This window comes from Pseudorca crassidens, chromosome 1 (assembly GCF_039906515.1).
Source record: "Pseudorca crassidens isolate mPseCra1 chromosome 1, mPseCra1.hap1, whole genome shotgun sequence".
NCBI classification, from domain to species: domain Eukaryota; kingdom Metazoa; phylum Chordata; class Mammalia; order Artiodactyla; family Delphinidae; genus Pseudorca; species Pseudorca crassidens.
Genome location: NC_090296.1, coordinates 138,687,071 through 138,706,724, shown reverse-complemented (window position 1 = coordinate 138,706,724; position 19,654 = coordinate 138,687,071). Strand labels below are relative to the sequence as shown.

The window sequence follows — 19,654 nt, the reverse complement described above, 5'->3', positions numbered from 1 at the left end:
TGGAAAATGTTTTACTTGGTTAATATTTGTCTTTTTACAAAGTTGTGGAAATTTGTGCTTTAAAAGATGGTTGTCCAGTTAAAATGCTATTTTATGCTTTCTTGAAACATCTTACAAAATAGGTTAACCAGTGGGTAATAATAGAATGTTTAATTTGCTGTGAGATTTTAATGAACTTTTAAAACAAAATGCCTTTTGCCTCAAAATTCAGCATGAGTGATACAATATTTTTCTGACTTTGTTTTGATGGAAAAGGTCCCTTTTACCTATACTTATTAAATATTATAAATAAAACATCTTGCAGAATATCTGAACACTTAAATTCAACTGAATCCTCCTATCGTCTTAATATTAGGTGAAGAGGTGTTGGATTTATAAGGGAAGGTAGGGAGGTCCTTAGGGTATTCACAAAAGGACTTGAAATTTTGGTGTCAATAATGTCTGCAATAGATTTTATGAAATAGGATTGATTACTGTATTTTTATTACTCTGTACATTTAGGAATTTAGAATAAATGAACCACAGTATGTCATAGATAACTTATGTTTGAATCCTAGGTGAATACTGGTTTCATTCATTGATAACTAAAATCAGTTGCAGTTACTATTATGGGGTGTAGTAGGCTTTTGATAAACCAAATGAATTGTTGATTAAATTTTCCCGTTATACAGAGAAGAAGTAACAGTGCAGCTCTAATTTTCTTTCGGTGAGAAAGTGTTAATCATACCATGTTTGTGATTAATGTCAAATAGCAGGGTATACATGTAGATGATCAATATATATGCAGTATTTGTTCTCATTGGCTGATTTGAGTTGGTTGGTTTGTATAAATCAAAATTGAGATTTTGGATTTTGATTTTGGTAGAGAATTATCTTGTAGAAAGTATGGGATTGAAGCTGGGTTTTGATTATGGATTTTACATTTACCTAGGTGCGACGTTGTTGCTTTTGTTGGGTATAGATCTAAAATGGATTTCTCAGTGAGGGAAGGACAATTGTTCTGGCAGATAATAATGTTGAGTAAGGAAAGTTGATTCGATTTTTTTTGGTTGTGTGAATGTTTTCTTGGGGTGCTTGTTGAGAAAGTGTTGAATAATTTGGTTTTGGCATTAGTAAATTTGTTTCCTTAGATCTCACGGTTTTGATATTTAGGAGAATTTGCCCTGTGACATTACTTTGATAACTTTCCATCAGATATGACAGATTGTTATTAGTTTACCATTGTTGAAATGGGTATATACTTAGAATTTGATTAGATATACAAGGGAATGGTTGAGATATATGTGTTGTGTTGGTTTTGGAGGTGGAGTTTCTTGGGTTTGTTTTTTCATGGTAGTTACATGCTCTTGAATTTAAGAACATTGTTTTGCCCCCAAATCAGTGTGGTATGAGAATTTTTTGGGTAAGGTTTTGGCAAGGTTATATAATGGGTTAAAGAATTTTGTGAAAGTACGAAGAAAATTTGAGATGCTTGAATAAAAACTAGTTACATTAATTTTTGCCCTAATGCAACTGAACACTAGGGAGGCGCTCTTGAGTTGTACCCCTTTCTTCCAGTTGGGATGGAAAATTCCCCCTTAAACTTAGTCCTTAGATAATTTTTAGGCTTCCTAAAGAAGGCAAGACTTGAATTTAATTTATTAAGTTGAGGTTTTGCTTTTATTTAGAAACCATTTTACCCATGGTGGGGGGTAGTTTTTAAAAAGATTAATACTTAAGCTGAGCTTTATATACTCTAAGAATTATCCCTCTTTCAAAATGGCTTGATAAAACACCACTTCCTGTCCAGAGAGGAAGTTATTTTAGCTCAAGGACTGAAATATTTAGCAGATCTTTAGACAAAAGGAACAAATTACATTTCTCTCTGGCTTAAAAAGGGTGCTTGAGCCAGAGGGGGTTAAGAAACCCTCCCCCCTCCCCCTGATGGGGTGGTCTGGAGGGGCAGGGAGAGGTGGGGGTAGGGGTCCTTAGGCTCCCTGGGATGGAGGATCTTTTTTTTTTTTTTTTTTTTTTTTGGTGGAGATGAAGGGGTGGGTCTATGGTACATCACCTGAGTTGTGGGGTAAATGTAGAGAGTGTCAATCAAAGGCAGAGCTCTCAGAGCTGGGAAGGAGGCTCTAGATGGCGGCTGTGCCTTAGAGAGAGCGCGCTCTGCTCCCTGCCTTCGCCTCACTTTACGCAACTTTCCCTAACTTTCAGGCAGCCTCAGGGGGCCCCCGCAGCCCCCTGCCTGTCCTAGTGACTTACTGGGGTCGATTCGAACCTTTTTTAGGGAGAAAAGCAGCTTTTGGGAGCTTTCTTTTCGTGCCTTGTTGGAAAGAAGCAGCCGTACTGAGAGCCCAGGTCGTTGTTTTTTCCAGCTTAGAAGCCATGGCGCACCTCCATTTTTGTGCGCTCTGCTAATGAGGTTTTTTTTCTTCCGGACCCGTTTTAGGATTAATTGTTGCTGTATTTTTTTGACCAGTTAACATATTTGAGGATAATTTTATTTATTTTTTGTTTTTTAACGGAGAATTTTGTTTTTATTTTTAATTATTTGGATCTGATATTTTTCTACTACTAGATAGGACTCTTGCTTTGGACCTACTACATGGATCAGGTAAGTTCATGATCATTAGTGATAATTTAAAAGATTTATATGTTTATGTTTGCTTTATTTTCTGTAAATATGAGAAATTCCTGGATGACGCAATAAGATACAGAGATTGTTATTTGTATCCAGTGTGTTACTTTGAGAAACTTTCCTTATTGATAGTGATGATTCTCCCTGTTCGGTTTAGCCTGTTTTTATGTGTTTTTTTTTAAAGAAAAAATAGAAATATTTTGCTTTTTGGTGCTTAACCGCTGTTGTGTTATAACAATATCGTTACATCGTCAGGACTTTGTTCCTGATAATAAAATCCATCGATAGAAGCTGGGACCTTACCTTTCTTTCAACTTTTGACAGTAAATACCTGGGCACAGGACTTCAAAGCAAACACAGATTCCCCCTCCCCCTTAATATTTAAGAATTAAAAGATGATGAGAAATAAGGACAAAAGCCAAGAGGAGGACAGTTCGCTACACAGCAATGCATCGAGGTATGAGCTATCAACTTTCTTCCTTTTTTCTTTTTTTTTGGGGGAAACCTCAGCTTACATTGTTCACCTTGACAGACAAGGATAGCTATCTGTTTTATTTTAAGTATTTTACTAATTTGGATTCGTTTTTTAAAGCGTGACCTTGAGATTGCTAATATGCCACACCCTAATTTTTTGGTAGCAATTTATGAAAGTTAAGTTGTGACTTAAGGCCTCTTACAGCAGTCAAAAGGTAAGGTACCTTTATTCAAGGGGGCCTTTCCTGTAAACTACAGTTTTTTTGTCAATAAATTTCAGTTTTTAGGTTTTCGTGCTGTAGGAAAATGACCTTGTCGGTTTAGCCATTGCTGCATTGCACCATTTTACATACAAGGCAAATTTTTTCTTTGAAGAATCTAGGATACCCAAACTTGTAACTGAAGGCCATAGAGGAGCCTTGTGGTAGTAAATTATAGTAAATAGACATTTGAGAAAGTTATATGAATGAAAAAATGTACATTTTAAAATGAAATTGCAAAAAGGACCCTTTGACTGATGCCTCTCAGTTTATATTTTTATTTGACTCTGTATTTCTTTTGATACTCTTGACATTTTAGGAAATTTTGATAAGATTTATCAAAACCTTTACTCTCGATGATTACAGTTCCTGCATTTATGAGATCAGACCTGTGATCACAGAAATCTTGGAATACTATTAATATGCTTTTATTTTGTGTTTGCTACTGATTGTAATTGTATGTTTTATATTTAAAATACTTTATGGTTTGCATTTGTATGCTTATATTCAGACAGTGCTCTCTGGTTGGTAGATGTAGTATTTTATCCTTGCATTTTAGTTGTAGCTGCTTTAAATTTATTGATTTATTTCGACAGAGTCGCCTGGAATGCTTTATCTCCTGAAGCTTACAAATGTACTGTTTGTTCAAATCATGATTTGTTTCACATTTGTTGGAGTTCACCATATTAGTGACTAAGTAATAAAGCCTCTAAGATGTTTTGTTGTATGAAAAGCCTCTAAGATGTTTTGTATGATCTGTATATTAATTTTTTAAAGTATATATGAATGCATTTCTTGATGTGTGTTCTATGAATTGTCATGTTATAAATTTTAAATCATGCATTTAACAAGAATTTGATTGATTATATGATTTTTTTTCTCCCCAGCTTTGCTCTTTTATAATTTTATATAAACAATATACTTTATTATTAGGTTAGTGATCTGAAAGTTTTGAAAATGGTTTTTTAATAATGTTAAATTTTTATGTTTTATAAGACTTAAAATATTTTGACCCTTGCTTTTAAAAATACCTTTCCAAATTCTTTTGCAAATTGAGTTGTCACATAGTTTGGATTACTGTCTTTGGAATTGAATTGCCCATGTATACCTAGGTTAGATTTAGGACAGAAAACTTCTCTACTGATTCTAAACTGACTTTTCTGAAAAGTGATGGTGATTTGAACAAATAGGAATCCCCAGGTATCTTTGACAAATTATTAAAGATTCAATACCTAAAATTGGTACTCCCTTGAGTGTATGATTTGCATATCTCACATGGGTTTTGGCTTTCTCAGGCAAGGTTTGTGGTTAACATCATTGATCAGACTCTGCTTTCTAATTTAAAAAAATTAAGCGGTGTTGTTATTCTTTCTTTTAATGATACTCTGACCTGGAAAACTACATGGAAGTTGCCATGCATTTGTCTCCTGGTAATGAGGTTGCAGCTTAACTAGAGGCATGCACTGTACTTTTAAATGTCTTTTTTTGTCACGTATATTTTGATTCATATACCTGATGAGTGTCAAAAAATATTTTGAGAGACTCCTTGAAAAGAAGATGGAGTGTTAAATTACTTTTACCCCAAATTGCATACCTTAATACATGCACATAATTATGACATCACTTCCTTTTAAAATTGTAAAGCTATAGAATGTTAGTGGTGTTTTATTGTAGTAGATTAATGTTATTTTTAAGTGAGCTAAAATTAAGGTGACTGTTATGGTAGCCAGAACTTGGTTCCTTAATCCATCAGAATTTCTCCATAAGGACCTAGTTTCTGTGGCATAAAGTCTATAGCGTTTAGGGAATACTACAGATATCCACTTTTGCAGCCTGAGCCACAGGAGAGGAAGGGAGGAGTTTGCAGGTCAAGTAAACTTTTTGGTCTGAGATTTACTTTAGCACCTGAAAGAACTGAGTGTAAATTTAGGTATGGCTGGTATGCTCCAGTTTTTGGAAATAATGGCAATACTTAACAGTCATTTTGTAAGTTTGTTGTTCTTTTGAAGTTAATGCTTAAGTATAATGTTATACTTTGTATATCATGATTTTTGAAGGTTAAAAAGTTCACTTTCAAAAACATTTTAAAGATACTTGATATCTAAATTTTTAAATATCTGAAACAAAGTTTTCGTGATAGACATATATAGAAATGTATACCACACACTTATCTAAAATAATTTGCGGTTTGGGGTAACTTCAGTAATATCACAAAATGGAAAGAGAAGGAAATGTGAATGGAACTGCACACAAAGAGCTGTGTGTTCTAGGACGCTGCGTTTTCAATTTATCATAAGAACTGAAACAGTTTATTAAATTTATCTCCAAAACGTCTGCCTCTGAACCAGATTTTATTTTGATAACCTGAGGTGCGGGCAAAATCTTCTTAATCAGCCTTTTAGTTGTTACTCTAAAAGGCTGGGGATAGTTAGAAGTTGGCATAATGCAGTTGCTTGTGGAGTGGAACAGGGAGTTTTTTAAGTGGCAGCCATTTTATGATGCTGATAATTCTTAGGAATCGGGATTTTTTGAGAAGATTGAAAATAAAGCGAATTGAAACCTGAAATACCGAAGTATCTCCCCCCTCCTCCCTTTTTGTTCTTTGGTACTGAAATAAAGGGCAGCTTGGTAGTTAGCGCCGGCAGCAGCTCTCTCAGCCCCTGGCATCTTGGTGCAGGTCCAGCTCAGTCACAAAATGGCTGTTCCTTTGTGCCGCAGCGCTGACAGACATACTGCATTGCACTGTGTACTCGCCAAACAGCAGGAAGTTGCCGTGCCGAGTTCAAAGGCCGGCCGGCGCCGGCGCCGACTGCTGATTGGCTGTGCGCGCGCTTGGTAACAGCGGGTCAACAGCGGCGGCCTGTGGACAGGCTCCGCCCTGCGACGTCAGGCGCCTCGTCGCCGGGAGGAGCGAACGCAGTGACGTTAGGCTGCGTGCGCAGCCTACGTCGTTCCTCTTCGCCTAGGCAGCCGCACGCCAAGGGACACGGGGGTGGGAGCGGGGGTGGGAACGGGGGAGGGGTGGGGGGGAGGGGAAGGGAAGGCTGTCTGGGACTTTCCGGTGGGCGCCCTCCTGCGCGATTTCGCCCCAGGCGGCGCCCTCCATCCAGCTCTGTGGCCGTCTCCACCCTGCAGCGTGTATTTTTTGCCCATCCCTAGGAATGGTTTTCCTCATTTAGAAGCGGCTTCTGCTTTTGGAGAAAGTAAAAGGCACTAATCGGAAACCTTCAAGTCGAAAACCTGCCAGTTTTTATCGTTTTCGCTTTCCTTTCTCATATCCTAGCGGGTCTTCTTTTTTTTTCTTTTTTGTGTTCACTGTGAAGAGATTAGTGAGTTTGTTACCATTGACCAAAAGCGTTTCACTATCAAGAGGAGATATTTTTATTTTAATTGAAACTTGTTAACGGTGTTACAGCTGTTGTTTAATACATGGCTCATAAACAAAGGGAAGATTATTTGAACTTGTCCCCGTGCATTTTTACTTGGTACCAAACATTTTCTCAGTTGGCATTTGATGGAGAAAAACTCAGGTCAGTATGTGCAAAGTGATTTATTTTTAAGATTAACAACGGGATAGTTAAGTAGAAAATAGCTAAAGATATTCACCTGACCAGTAACTACTAGGTTACTAATATTAGGTTAACTTAAACAACAGAATACAGCAATAGGCATCCATAACTGTGCAAACAGGTGTTAGAAAACAACTCTTCTTAAGTGTTAAAGCACTTGCTGAAGAATAGTGACTCCCAATGCTTGGCCAGTAGTGGAATTACTTGGCAAAATCTTAGGAAACTTCTCAGATCCCCCATTCTGGAAATTTTAATTCAATCCTGGTAAACTTGTTAAAATGCTGTAATGATGCTCATGGTCTGCCTTGTTTGGAAACCCTTGCAAGGATTTCTGGTTAAAAAATCATAGCTTACCAACGGTGACTGTAATTTGGTCACACGTAATGAATTTAAGTAAGAAGGAAAGACTATATTGGTGTTTTCGTAATCGTACCCTGGTGAAAAGTTTTTTCTAAACTTTTGGAGTGTTTTTAGCAATAACTGGAATGATCTGTCACATAGTTGGCAATAGTTCAGAAATTTTTTATTGAGTAAAAGTATGGTACTTTGAAAGAGATGTTTACCTGGGCATATCATGAGTTTCTGAATAAAGTTTATAGAAGATACAATTCACTACATTATTAATTGGTTTTGTAGGTTCGCATAGTCTTGGTTCTTTACGAAGAATTCTTTGTGGAAACTTCAGGTGAAATTGGGTTTTCAGTTTGTTTTATAGACTCGTTCATCAAAGCTTCTGTAAGTGATTTTTAAAGTATATGCTCAAATATATATGATGAAATTTTTAACAGTCTTAGGGACAAATACTTAAGAATTTGATGATCATTAACATGTTAGCAACTTCTGAAGGTGGATATAAAGCAAGAAGAAGAAAGGTTCTTTTTGTGTATTGAGACTGAATTCTGGTTAGTTGTATTAAAATTTTATTTGCTAAATACCCTAAATTAAAAGATAAAATTAAGTAACACTGCAGTGGTGTTCCAGGATATGAACTGCTCTGTTGTAGATGTAATAAATATTGTTACTATGTGAGTTAAAATGAATATTATGATATAGCAGTATATCTGTGAACAGTTTGCATGCCACTTGGAGCCAATTAACTTTAAAGAACCAGAGTATTAGGTCTGTTCATTGAGCTTTCTATGGGTTTTCCTCCTGTGTGCAGAATGTAATGAAATGGCAAGAAAAGTGCTGATTAATCTTTCCTCTTTCTTTTGGATTCTTGTTTTGAAAACCTGCAGTTTCCAGTTGATATTTGGCTCTTTGGAGAGTAACATCTTTTGTAAAGGTTAAGCAGTTGCAGGAAGGTGGGCAAACAGTATTTCATAAGAAGCTTTAGTTATAAAAAGTTTTAGCAAGTTGTTGTTTGAGAGATGAATCTGGAAGTTTAGTTGAATTTTACCTGACAGTATGTGAAACTCACAGATTTTATAATTGATTGGTTTACTTACCCCTTCCCATTTATAGCAAACCCTGACAACTGTGAGAGATACCTCCTACAACCACCTATTTTCAGACTCCTATCATTCATTACTTGTGACCAAATTACAGTCACCATAAAATGTGGCACAGTCAACTTGCTCCTGACATAAAAATTAAGTGACTGCTCTGTGTGACATTTGGTAAATTTATTCTGGGCATGAGCATCAGTTTTTTAAGGTCTTTTAGCTTTTTTGTTTGTTTGTTTTGAAAACCTTAGAACTCAGTTGACTTTCTTAAGGAGGGCGTTTTAGCGAAGAAAGTGTTCTTTTTAATCACCCAAGAGTTATTTTGCATACATATAAAAACAACTATGTTGGGCTACTTAGCTGGTATTTGGTACTATAGCTGAATAATTCCCTCCTGCATTTCAACCTGATTGATTGGGCACTGAATTCAAATTCATACCTCACCAAAATTGCCTATTACTATTTCTTTGGAACTTCAGTGTTATTAGTATAAATCCAAACAACAGAAGTTGACACAATTCACCAAATGCCCAGGGTCTGTTTTATGTTTATTTTGTTTTCAGTAATTTAGCACAGTGTTGGAGCACATATTTTATATGTTATGGCCTTGCCCCTAATCAGTCTAAACTAATTGATAAGGGAAGTCTGAGGGCAGAGACCCTTTTATTAAAAGCTCCTCTACTGGGTGTATTGGAGGTGGGGGGACAAGGCTTTGCTTGGTGAAATAAATCATGGAGAATGTAGGTGTATGGAAGGCACTCATGCTGCATTTCAAAGCAGTTCCAATTTAGCATCTTACTGTTAACATGTTTGGTTAAGTCCCTTTTTTTCTTCCAGTTTTATTGAGATAATTGACATACAGCACTGTATAAATTTAAGGTATACAGCATAATGATTTGACATACATACATCATGAAATGATTACCACAATAAGTTTAGTGAACATGCATCATCTGGTAGATACAAAATTAAAAAATTGTTTTCCTTGTGATGAGAACTTTCAGGATTTACTTTTTAAACAAATTTTCTGTATAACATACAGCAGTGTCAATTATATTTATCGTGTTTTACCTTACATCCCTAGTACTTATTTGTCTTATACTGGAGGTTTGTACCTTTTAGCTATCTTTATTCAATTCCCCCTCCCCACAGACCCCTCACTACCCCCCCATCCCCCAACCCTGCCTCTGGTCCACAAATCTGATCTCTTTTTCTGTAAGTTAGTTTGTTTTCGAAGTATAATTGACCTACAACATTATGTTAACATGTTTGGCTAAGGTCACCATTTTTGTTATTTTAGTGATAGCTTCTGGAGAGTCCCCACAGTTGAGGGGAAAATGTGATTACTCTGACATTGATGGGGAGAGTGTTGCAGAAGAGCAGCAGCTGAGGCATCATTCTAAAGATAGTCTTGATTTTATACTTAGGATCCAGTTCTGATGAGTTATTTTGTAATTTGTGAAGTCTTTAACTGTTCCTTCCGTGCCGAGCAAGAGCTGTGTACAATGATGGGCACTAGTGCAGCATTTACTTTAGTACTGAAAACTTTTCTTCCCAGTTTAGGCTAATGAAGTACACTGTTGGAATTTTCTCATTTCTGAAGTGTGGATATGGGACTTCCCTGGTGGTCCAGTGGTTAAGACTCCAAGTTTCCACTGCAGGGGGCTCGGGTTCGATCCCTGGTCGAGAACTAAGATCCCGCATGCCGGGCGGCATGGCCAAAAAAAAAAAGTGTGGATAATGACAGTCTTCACTGGGTTATGAAGATTAAATCACACAATGCCTATAAAGTATTTAACAAAGAGAGACTGTTACACTGAAAGTACTCAGTAACTGCAAGCTGCTAGTAATATTTTATTACTAACGCTTCATCTTTCTTTTTTTGTTCTAAGTCCCTCTTTTTTTTATATATAAATTTATTTATTTATTTTTGGCTGCATTGGGTCTTTTGTTGCTGTGCGCGGGCTTTCTCTAGTTGCGGCGAGCGGGGGCTACTCTTCGTTGTGGTGCTTGGGCCTCTCATTGCAGTGGTTTCTCTTGTTGTGGTACATGGGCTCCAGGCACGCGGGCTTCAGCAGTTGTGGCTCACGGGCTTAGTTGCTCCGTGGCATGTGGGATCTTCCCGGACCAGGGCTCGAACCCGTGTCCCCCGCATTGGCAGGCAGATTCCTAACCACTGAGCCACCAGGGAAGTCCCTCTAAGTCCCTCTTTAAGAGCCAGGCTGCCCGTGAGGTTCTGTAGCTGGTGGCCTAGCCTCCCACAGGAGTCTGGTCTATTTAGGCAAATTAGGAGAGAGGTTTGTTAAAATGATTTTAGGAGGCAGGTCCTCTTATAGTTAGTTGAAACCTTGGGTGTATTTTGCAGTTAATCCTTTAATTGTTTTTATTTTTAAAATTTATCCCCCTGAGAAACCCAGCCTTTTGAAAGGAGCATATGACTCTTTCTGGAGTAGACCAGCTTGTGTGAGTCATAGCCCTCCTCTTGGCAGTCACTCTGAGTAGATGCCTTATTTCCTCCTTCTGGAGCTGGTAATTATTGCCCTGGTTTACCCTCTGCCTCATTTCCCTCTCAAGCTGTACAAGAGTGAATAATTAATACCAAGGTGCAGTGCTGTTTGGATATAAATGTAACTACAGTAATATTTACAACAAAATCTAATTGGCGGGACTTCCCTGGTGGCCCAGTGGCAAAGAATCTGCCTTACAATGTAGGGGATGCAGGTTTGATCCCTAGTCAGGGAACTAAGATCCCACATGCTGCGGGGCTACTGAGCCCACACACCTCGACTAGAGCCAGCGTGCCGCAAACTACAGAGCCCACACGCTCTGGAACCCGCGTGCCACAGGTAGAGGGAAGCTCGTGCACCACAACGAATATCCTGTGTGCTACAACCAAGACCCGCCGGAGCCGAAAATAAATTAAATAAATAAATAATAAATAAATCTTAAAAAAAATCTAATTGGCTGTAGCTTGCTTTTACTAATCAGTCTTCACCATAGCGGCATTTGATTTAACATAATGCCTAATGTCCAGTTTATTGTGTTAGACCCATAGTCTCATGATTTGTGTTTTGGGTTTCCTCTGCTTTCTTCATTTCCTTTACTTTTGGTTTGAGTTGTTGAATTCTATTTTTTGTTTCTACCTCAGACCTTGGAGAGCTTCTAAAAATACCAATGTCCAGCCCAACCCCTGTGATTAATTTTTAAAAGCTCTCCATGTGTTTCCAATTTGCATGTGTTGTTTCCATATGTTTGCATGTTTCCCCGTGTGTTTCAAATCTTCTGATGGAGCACTTGTTACATTTTTTTCTAATCCTTTGTCTCTCCATTCCTTGTCCTATTTTCTCAGTTCCCTTTTTAGGGCAGCTTGAATTTGGAGGTCTGGAATCAATGGGGGATGGGGTGCTTGATGGAAGAGGAAAAGTTTCCATTTCAATGTCATGCCAGATCCTGCTGTAGCATACCTTTGAAATGTTTATACTAATGGGATGTTTTCACCTCCAATTGCTTTAAGTTCTAGTGCTATCTCTTCGTTACTGTGATTGTCTACTTGAACCCGTTTAGAGACCTCCAAAAGTTTGGATTCCAGAATTAACTTTGAACAGTTACATTCCATTCAGAATTCCTTTTCCCCATAGCTGATAAAGGTAACTTAGGGCTAGAGCAGTGGCCCTGGCTTGTGCTGTGAATCAGTTATTTAGAGTGGTATTTGTCACCCACTGGTGGGTTGTGAATTGTAACCAGCGTTAAAAACAGAACAAGAGAATAGAATATAAAAATAAACCTCAGGGTATTGCATTTGTATGAGTTCTTTCTTAGCCCAGTCGTGGCTGGTAATCTTTCATTTGGATTTTGTCATGAAGGAAAATAACATGTGGTGAATACCAGGGTGGATTTGCATTTTATTGAGTGTTCACTGTGTCAGGCACTGTTTCAAGGAGTTTTGAATGTATATTTTATTTAGTGTGAGGGTTAGTGTAGCAGAAATGATAGTGACCTCCTTCCACTAGCATTCCCAGGTTAACTGTCACAGAGCTTTCTTCTTTTGAACTTCTGTGGGTGGTCCTGCCTCCTGCTGAGCTCTTCTTATACTCTTGTCATCCTGTTCCTTCAGTGGGGTTGTATACTTAACGAGGATTTATAGTTACTTCTCCTATCCGTTTATTCTGGTTCTGCTTACAGTTGCGCAAACCAGTAGATGAAATGATCGTTGAGATTTTTCATTGAAAACTGCATTGATTGTTTTGGAGAGATTCAATAATCGCTAACAATAGTGCCTACTATGAGCCTGCAACTTGTTCTAAGTCCTTGATATGTGTTACTTTGAGTTGTCCCCACATCAGGTCTGTGAGGGAGGTAGGATTATCACCCGTCTTTTGTAGATGAGAAAACTGAGGCACAAGGGGGAATAAAGGGTAGATAGAACTGGATTCAGACATGGGCAGTTTGGCTCCAGGATTAGATAGGTAAGAGGAAACTATGTAGGTGATTGGGGAAAATAGTAAAACTGTAGACTAATTGTGTACTCTGTTTGTCTTAAAAAACTTTACATTTTTAAAGAAACCAAAAGCTGAAAATCACTGGTGTGATTTATGCCAGAGACAGATCGCTTTTCAAAAGGCGGTGATTTTACATGGAAAGATTCAGGTTAACTTGTATCCAGTGATTTCCCCTGGGGGTAGTTTGAGAAACCGATGGGGGAGCAGTATGAGGAAAGGTGGTGGGTGGAGGGGTGCTGGAGACGAGAACCTGGCCCTCCTCTGGTTGGACAGACTCCAGCACCACACATGCACTTTGGATTTGGCCACAGTTTGTAGAGACTGAGCTTTGCTTCTAACTTCTGTTTTTTGTTGTGGTAAACTTAGTTCCAGCATAGGCTTTGCATCAGAATCACTTGTGAATTTAAAAAACCCGGGCCCATACCTGATTGGATTTAGGGGGTCTTGTAGTGGGAGGGGAGGGAGGGAAGAGGAGAGAGAGGAGGGGAGGGGGGGGGGGGGGGGAGATTGTCAGAAGGGCTCCAGGTGTGTCCATTGCAAAGCCAGCGTTGCGAACACTTGTCCTATAGACATGCCCTCTGGGGAAATGGTTCCTGAGTGTGGTGGCTGTCAAAAACCTTAATTAGAGGGCGCCTTCAGTTCCAGTTGATAATGCTGGTTGATTTGACCTTAAAATGGAGGCAGTATATGGCTGGTAAGTTGTCATTTTGAGGGAAGGGGGTGATGGGTCAAATCCTTGCAGTGTTCCAGTTCCCTTGCTTGATTAAAAAGTTTGTTTCCTCTAAATTTAGCTTTATATAGGCATTTAAGTCCCCAGATTTACTTGCCAAGAATCACCTGGGGTGCTTGTTAAACATATTCCCAGGCTTCTTCCCTGGAAGTGTTGAGTTCAGTCATTCTGGGGTGGTGTCCAGGAATCTGTATGTTGAACAACAGCCTCCCTTGATTCTTGCACTGAGGCAGGTTTGGGAAATAAGGGCTAATGGAACGGGACTTTGGGTCTCTTTTCTGTTTCTTTTTAGCTGTAGAATCTCGGGCAGGAACCTCTGAGCTTGTTTCTCTGTCTTTAAAATAGGAGTAAGGGTATATAGTATGTCTCTCTTGGGGAAGTTAGAATTAAGTAAAATACTGTTTTTTATAACACTAGTTTTCAGCTTGGGGACACCACCTCCTCCCCCAGCAAGACTTTTGGCAGTGTCTGGAGGTATTTTGGGTTCAGGTCGGGGTGCTGCTGGCATCTAGTGGGTAGAGGCCAGCGATGTTGCTCAACATCCTACAATACACAGGACAGACCCCTTATTCCCCCGCAACAAAAAAACATCAATAATGGTGAGTGTGAGAAACTGGTCTAAAACACTAAAGTGCTTGCCACAGCGAGTGTTGGCTGTTATTAAGAAAGTTGGGAGGCCTCACTTTTCCTTTTCTGTGGCCTGATTCAGGGACTTCACTTTACTTCCTATGACAGTGTGGTCGTAAGTTCCACATTTACTACTGAGGTTAGCAGCCAGGACTTTTAAATCTCCTTTGAGCTTTGGAGTTGCTAACTTATAAAAGTCTAAAACTGTAGCCTGAAAGTTGTTAATAAGGAAAGATAAGACTCAAAGGGCTGAAAGGAACTCCTGGTCAAATAAGTTCATCTAACCTCAGGGTTCTAAATGTATGTAAGTACATCAGTTGGCATGGTAGATTATAGGGAGAGTTCTCTCTGTAACTGCCTTTCACCGCATGAAGGGTTAGTCTTCCATGTTGTTACCCGAGTAGAAAGCTTGCCTCGCCTTTTGTGTTAATCCTTAGTGCTCTGCCAGACCCACATTGGGATAGGTATTTGCCAAATGAATATTTAATTTGTACCTTACCCAGGCTTCTTGTTATAATTCACTTTTCCGTAATGATATGTATGCCTGGGTTCCATTTGTTTAATGCTTCCTAAACTATGTAGGACTACTCAAATGTTTACTGGTTATTGGGGAGCAGAGTAGCATAATAGAGATAAAGGTGACTTCTGCCTGGTACCAGTTGAAAATTTTAGAAATATGGTTATTAAAAGTAGATTTTTCCTCCATTATCATTGGGTTTCTTAATCTTGGGGTGGGGTGGGCTGGTTTACTGATGGGACTGAATTAACCCTTTATCTTCTGAAACTACACAGCATTTTTGTGTGTATTTTGTCTCTTACATATATGTACCTTTTTCCGAAAAGAGGATCCTTAGTGTTTCCAGTGTTAAAGTGAGTTCCAAAAGAATTGCCGAATCCTAGGAAGGTCTACTCCGGAATACTGATCAGTTCTTCAGTGTTAGAAACAGCTCTTTTTTGAGAAATTAAGAAAAATTCAGGGAAGTTCAAAGAATAAAATTAAAGTTTTCAACAAGTTAGATATAGTTAAAATCCTATTCACCCCTTTTCCCTAGTCACTTTCATGAACTTGGCATATAAAAACCTTGGCATTTTAAAAACGCACATGGTTCATGTAATATATTTTGTGTTTAAAAAAATATGATAGTTTTGAAATTGTCATATTGCTATTTATAGATCTGATTCATCCCTAGTCTTAGCTGTTGTAGTTAATTGCATAGTATGAATGTTTCACATTTTATTTTTGCATTTTCATACATGAACATTTAGGTTATTTCCTTTTTTTTAATCTTATGAGCAGAGCTCTGAACATTTTTATACTTTCCATCTCCTGCACACATTTGATAATTTGTTTAGGTGATACACCCACTGATTAACTCACACGATTCATGCATATTTCTAGGGTAATATGCCAAATAGCTTTCCAAAGCTTCTACTGATTACTTTTTCAGTAATGGTATATGAGTACTATTTTCCCTACTTTCTCATCATACTTTAATGTTAACCAGACTTTAATTTCTGCCAAGCAGATTAATGTAAAATAATATGTTGTAAATACACTTCCCAAATTACCAGTGAGGTTTAATTACCTTTTTATATGTTTATGGGCTACTGCAGTTTGGGTTTTGTAATTGTCCATTTCCTTTGCCCAGTTTTTTATTGGATTTTTCTTTGCTATGTAATTCTTCATATGTTGTATGTATAAATCCTTTGTTGTGTATACATTGAACTTTCTTTTCTCAGTCTCTTACTTGTCGTTGAAACTGGTTTATAATGTAGCTTATTCTTAAGAATCATAGGACCTGAACTAGAGGTGGAGGAGATCTTAAAGATACTGTTCAATTTACTTAAGGAGCTACATCCAATATTTTTTTCATCAGTAAGAAACTCGTGACTTAATCTTTGCCTTTCTATCCTCTTATGACACATAGAAGTGACTTGTCCTGCACCACCCTTGGAATGATTCTGGCCTTAATCTCTTGTTGGGTGGTTTAATAATCTGTTTAACTGATTATGACAGGGACAGCAACACCACTTAGAGGTTAATAGTAGTGTGGATTTCATAATTCAGGCTGTGGGGCTGGGGGGTGACATTACACACACTTGGGCTAGTCCTCTTACGTAAAATGAAGGATTAGAGGGGAATGTTTGCAAATGGCACAGAAGTGCTCCACAAATGTTAGCTATTTTCATATTGATAGAACATAGTCTGGAGATAAACTTTATGGAATGCCAGTGTAGATGGCTTTGCGTTTTTACTAGATTTTGCTTTCACCACCACCAACAAAAAGAAAATACAGCTCTGCCAAGCAGTTCAGCCATTTTGTAAGTTTAGGAAAATAAACAGTACCCAGTAAGTGCTGAAATGGCAGCTCTTGGGCCGAGAACCCGCAGGCTTGCTCTGTAGCGAAGTGTTGCTGTGCTGCCCTCTTGTGGTTATCTGGGAAGCGGTGATTAAAAATTAAAAATGGAACAATAGCTATTAATGCTGCTTGCTTTCAGAGTCCAGTTGTAAGAGACACTTAATCACTCCATTTTTGCCAGCTTCAAAAAGGATTTTGAACAGATGTCAAATCTTTTTTATCAGTGAATGAAAAGAAGTAAGCTTTTTTTAAATAAGCATTTTTCTATTGGAATTGAAAAACTCCCAATTTTGACTTGTCCCTTTTATTTATTTTTGCATTGTATTTCCCTTGTGATGATTGTTCAATCAGAAATTATAAAACTTGTTTGCAACTTAGGTTTTGAGTAATTTTTAGGTAAACTTATTTTTCATGAGGATTCTGTATTTATGGTGGTTAATCATTCCTGGAAATTCCATTTTTAATTGCCTTATAACTGTTAATGCCATTGGAAATCAGGTAATTTTATTACTTTAGGTGAAAGCTTAGCTAAAGGACTACTCACCCACTAACTTGATTTGTCCCTTTTTTCAGTCCTGTGGACATCCCACATCTCCTACTCTAAATCAACATTACAAACTATAACTTAATATTGATAGTATTTATTATTATCATTCAGCATTAATAGTGAATCTGCATAACATTTCAGGAAATATCCTGCCTTTGGAATGAATAATTAGACCGTCAGTGCCTTAAATGTGAAGGTATTTATAGTTTTTTCCTAAATATTCTTTTTCTCTTTCAACATTTAGAAACTTGTCCTCCTAGGAGAAGTATGCAAATTAATTCATTTATGTCTTTATTAAGGCTTATTTTTAAAAACGTTTTTTCCCCCGAATATTATTTTAGGTCTCTTAAATCTGACTTGTTTTAGAAATGATGGGAAAAAAAAAAAACAACACTTGGTCTCACCCTCATTCATATCTTTAGCTCATTTTGTATAGGATTGGGGATACTTAACGTCCCTTGCCTTGAATTTGACTCTTCTGGTTGGATTTTTTATGAACCATTTGAAACATTAAAAAGATTAATACTTACATAACAAATGACTATGAACTCAACCACTCAGCCTCAGTCATAAAACCCACCAATATCATTTTTTTTTTTCCTTTGGTCTGCGTCAGCTCTTAGTTGAGGCGTGCAGGATCTTTATTCGTTGCGGCGCAGGCTTTTCCTTGTGCGCGGGCTTCTCTCTAGTGTGGCGTGCGGATTTTCTCTCTCTAGTTGTGGCGTGTGGGCTCTGTAGTTTGCGGCACGGGCTTAGTTGCCCTGTGGCATGTGGGATCTTAGTTCCCATGGACCAGGGATCAAACCCGCGTCCCCTGCATTGGAAGGTGGATTCTTTACCACTGGACGACCAGGGAAGTCCCCCACCAATATCATTTTCTGATTACATCTACCTCCCTCAACCCCCAGAGGTAAATACAATTGTAAACTTGATGTTTATCTTTTCTTGAGTTTGACTTTCAGAGTTACTAATTTTTTTATTTTTTAATTGCACCAGTAAGTAGTTCATGGAATCCACTAGGTACTCAAATAACCCATCTCACAGAGTAAACCACTGTTAGCAATTTGGTGATTAAAATGTATTTATGCACATAGACATAGATGTGTTTTTTACCTAAAAGGTGTTATATGTATTTTTATGTTTCCAGAGGTCACTTTCCTACACAAACACAAATACAGAGCTGCACATGAAGGCATATATACAAAGATATTATAGTTTTATTGGTTATAGTGAACAATTTGGAAATCTAAATACTCAGAAATACAGAGATATGGAAGTGTATCACGGATATTTGTTGCTGGTTGGTTAAGAGAACAGTTTAAAAATAACCTAAATGTTCCATTAATAAGGGGGCAGTTTAAATAAATGTAGTGTATTCATTCTATGAGGCAGTTTAAAGAGAATGAGATATTTGTATACACACATATACCCTGATGTGGGAGTTGGCATTGCATGTTTACATCATATTTGCAATGATTTATGTCACAGGTTAAAAGAGGGCACAGGCCTGAGATGATCTAGGACGGAGACCCAAGCCATGGAGGCCAGAGCCTACACCTTTTAACTGTACTTCCTCTTTTATCCTCTTGCCTGGTGACCACCTTCTGAGTGGTCACAGGTGGAGAATAAGTGACTTAAGATGCCTTAGTCAGCTGGACTAGTCAGCTTTCCTGTGCAAAGGACCAAGGAGTCAGTAAGTATAATGAGGCCTTGTAGGTACTCAGTCGCTGTTACAGGGATGCCTGACTGGTTTTGGATGTTGTGTAACAGGGATAAGGTTTATTTTCTGAGTCTCTAAGGCTTTGAACTCTTGTGGTAAAATAGAATATGAGCTTTTTAGAGCCACACTTGAGGTGGAATTCCTGCTCCCCTCCCCGACTCCCCCAGCACTTTCTAGTTTTGTCATTGACCAGGTTATTTAAAACTTCTCAATTTTTTCATCCTTCACATGGGAATAATAGTGTCTAAAAGCGTTGTTCTGGGAAATAAGCAAAGTGAACATGTAACGTACTCAGCGTATTGCCTGGCATCTGTTAGATGATAGGCAATTAATAAATGGTCTTCCCCTTCTGCTCCCCTTCCAAGGTAGACGCCCTCCCCCTCCATTTATTCTCACTGCTTTCTCATCTTAACTAACGTCCCCTCAACTGCATTGTGCTTGCTGTGGATCACACTGGACATTCCCAGTGTACTCTCCTGTTCATTCTGTGGACATGTTTGTCAAGTGATAGTGCCTCATTTCTAGTTTGGAAGGGAGTGGTGGTAAATAACAAAAATACAAAGCCTCTCTCTCTTTTTTTTGTTTTTGTTTTGAGCCTTTCTGGCTTCGTGCCGTGTGTCTTTTATCTCCTGGTTGCTAAACTCGGGGTCCTTTCTGCTGATGTTACTCTAGGTTGTGGGTTGCTGCTTGCCTCCTCCTCTGCTCTGCCTCTCCTAAATGAAAAGATAGTTTTTAAGCGGAAGAGTTGAGTGAGCTGTACACTTTTTTCCTGTAGAGTCCATCAACTTTAGTCTTTTTGC

The 19,654-nt window shown here is 38.2% G+C and overlaps 1 protein-coding gene across 7 annotated transcripts in view; it reads left to right on the top strand.

The window, feature by feature from the left end:
• Nucleotides 1-12: 12 nt before the first annotated feature.
• The window catches only part of CHD2 (chromodomain helicase DNA binding protein 2), a 125,161-nt gene continuing 105,519 nt past the window's right edge, over nucleotides 13-19,654 (top strand). For 2 of the 7 annotated variants that reach the window (XM_067695734.1, XM_067695718.1), the window contains exons 1-2: nucleotides 13-2,599; nucleotides 2,948-3,080. In XM_067695734.1, the coding sequence (XP_067551835.1) occupies nucleotides 3,019-3,080 (62 nt within the window). In that variant the 5' untranslated portion in view covers nucleotides 13-2,599; nucleotides 2,948-3,018. Of the gene's footprint in view, nucleotides 2,600-2,947; nucleotides 3,081-6,412; nucleotides 6,888-19,654 lie in introns of those variants that run through there. The other 5 variants (XM_067695741.1, XM_067695728.1, XM_067695748.1 and 2 more) reach the window with 4 other exon arrangements.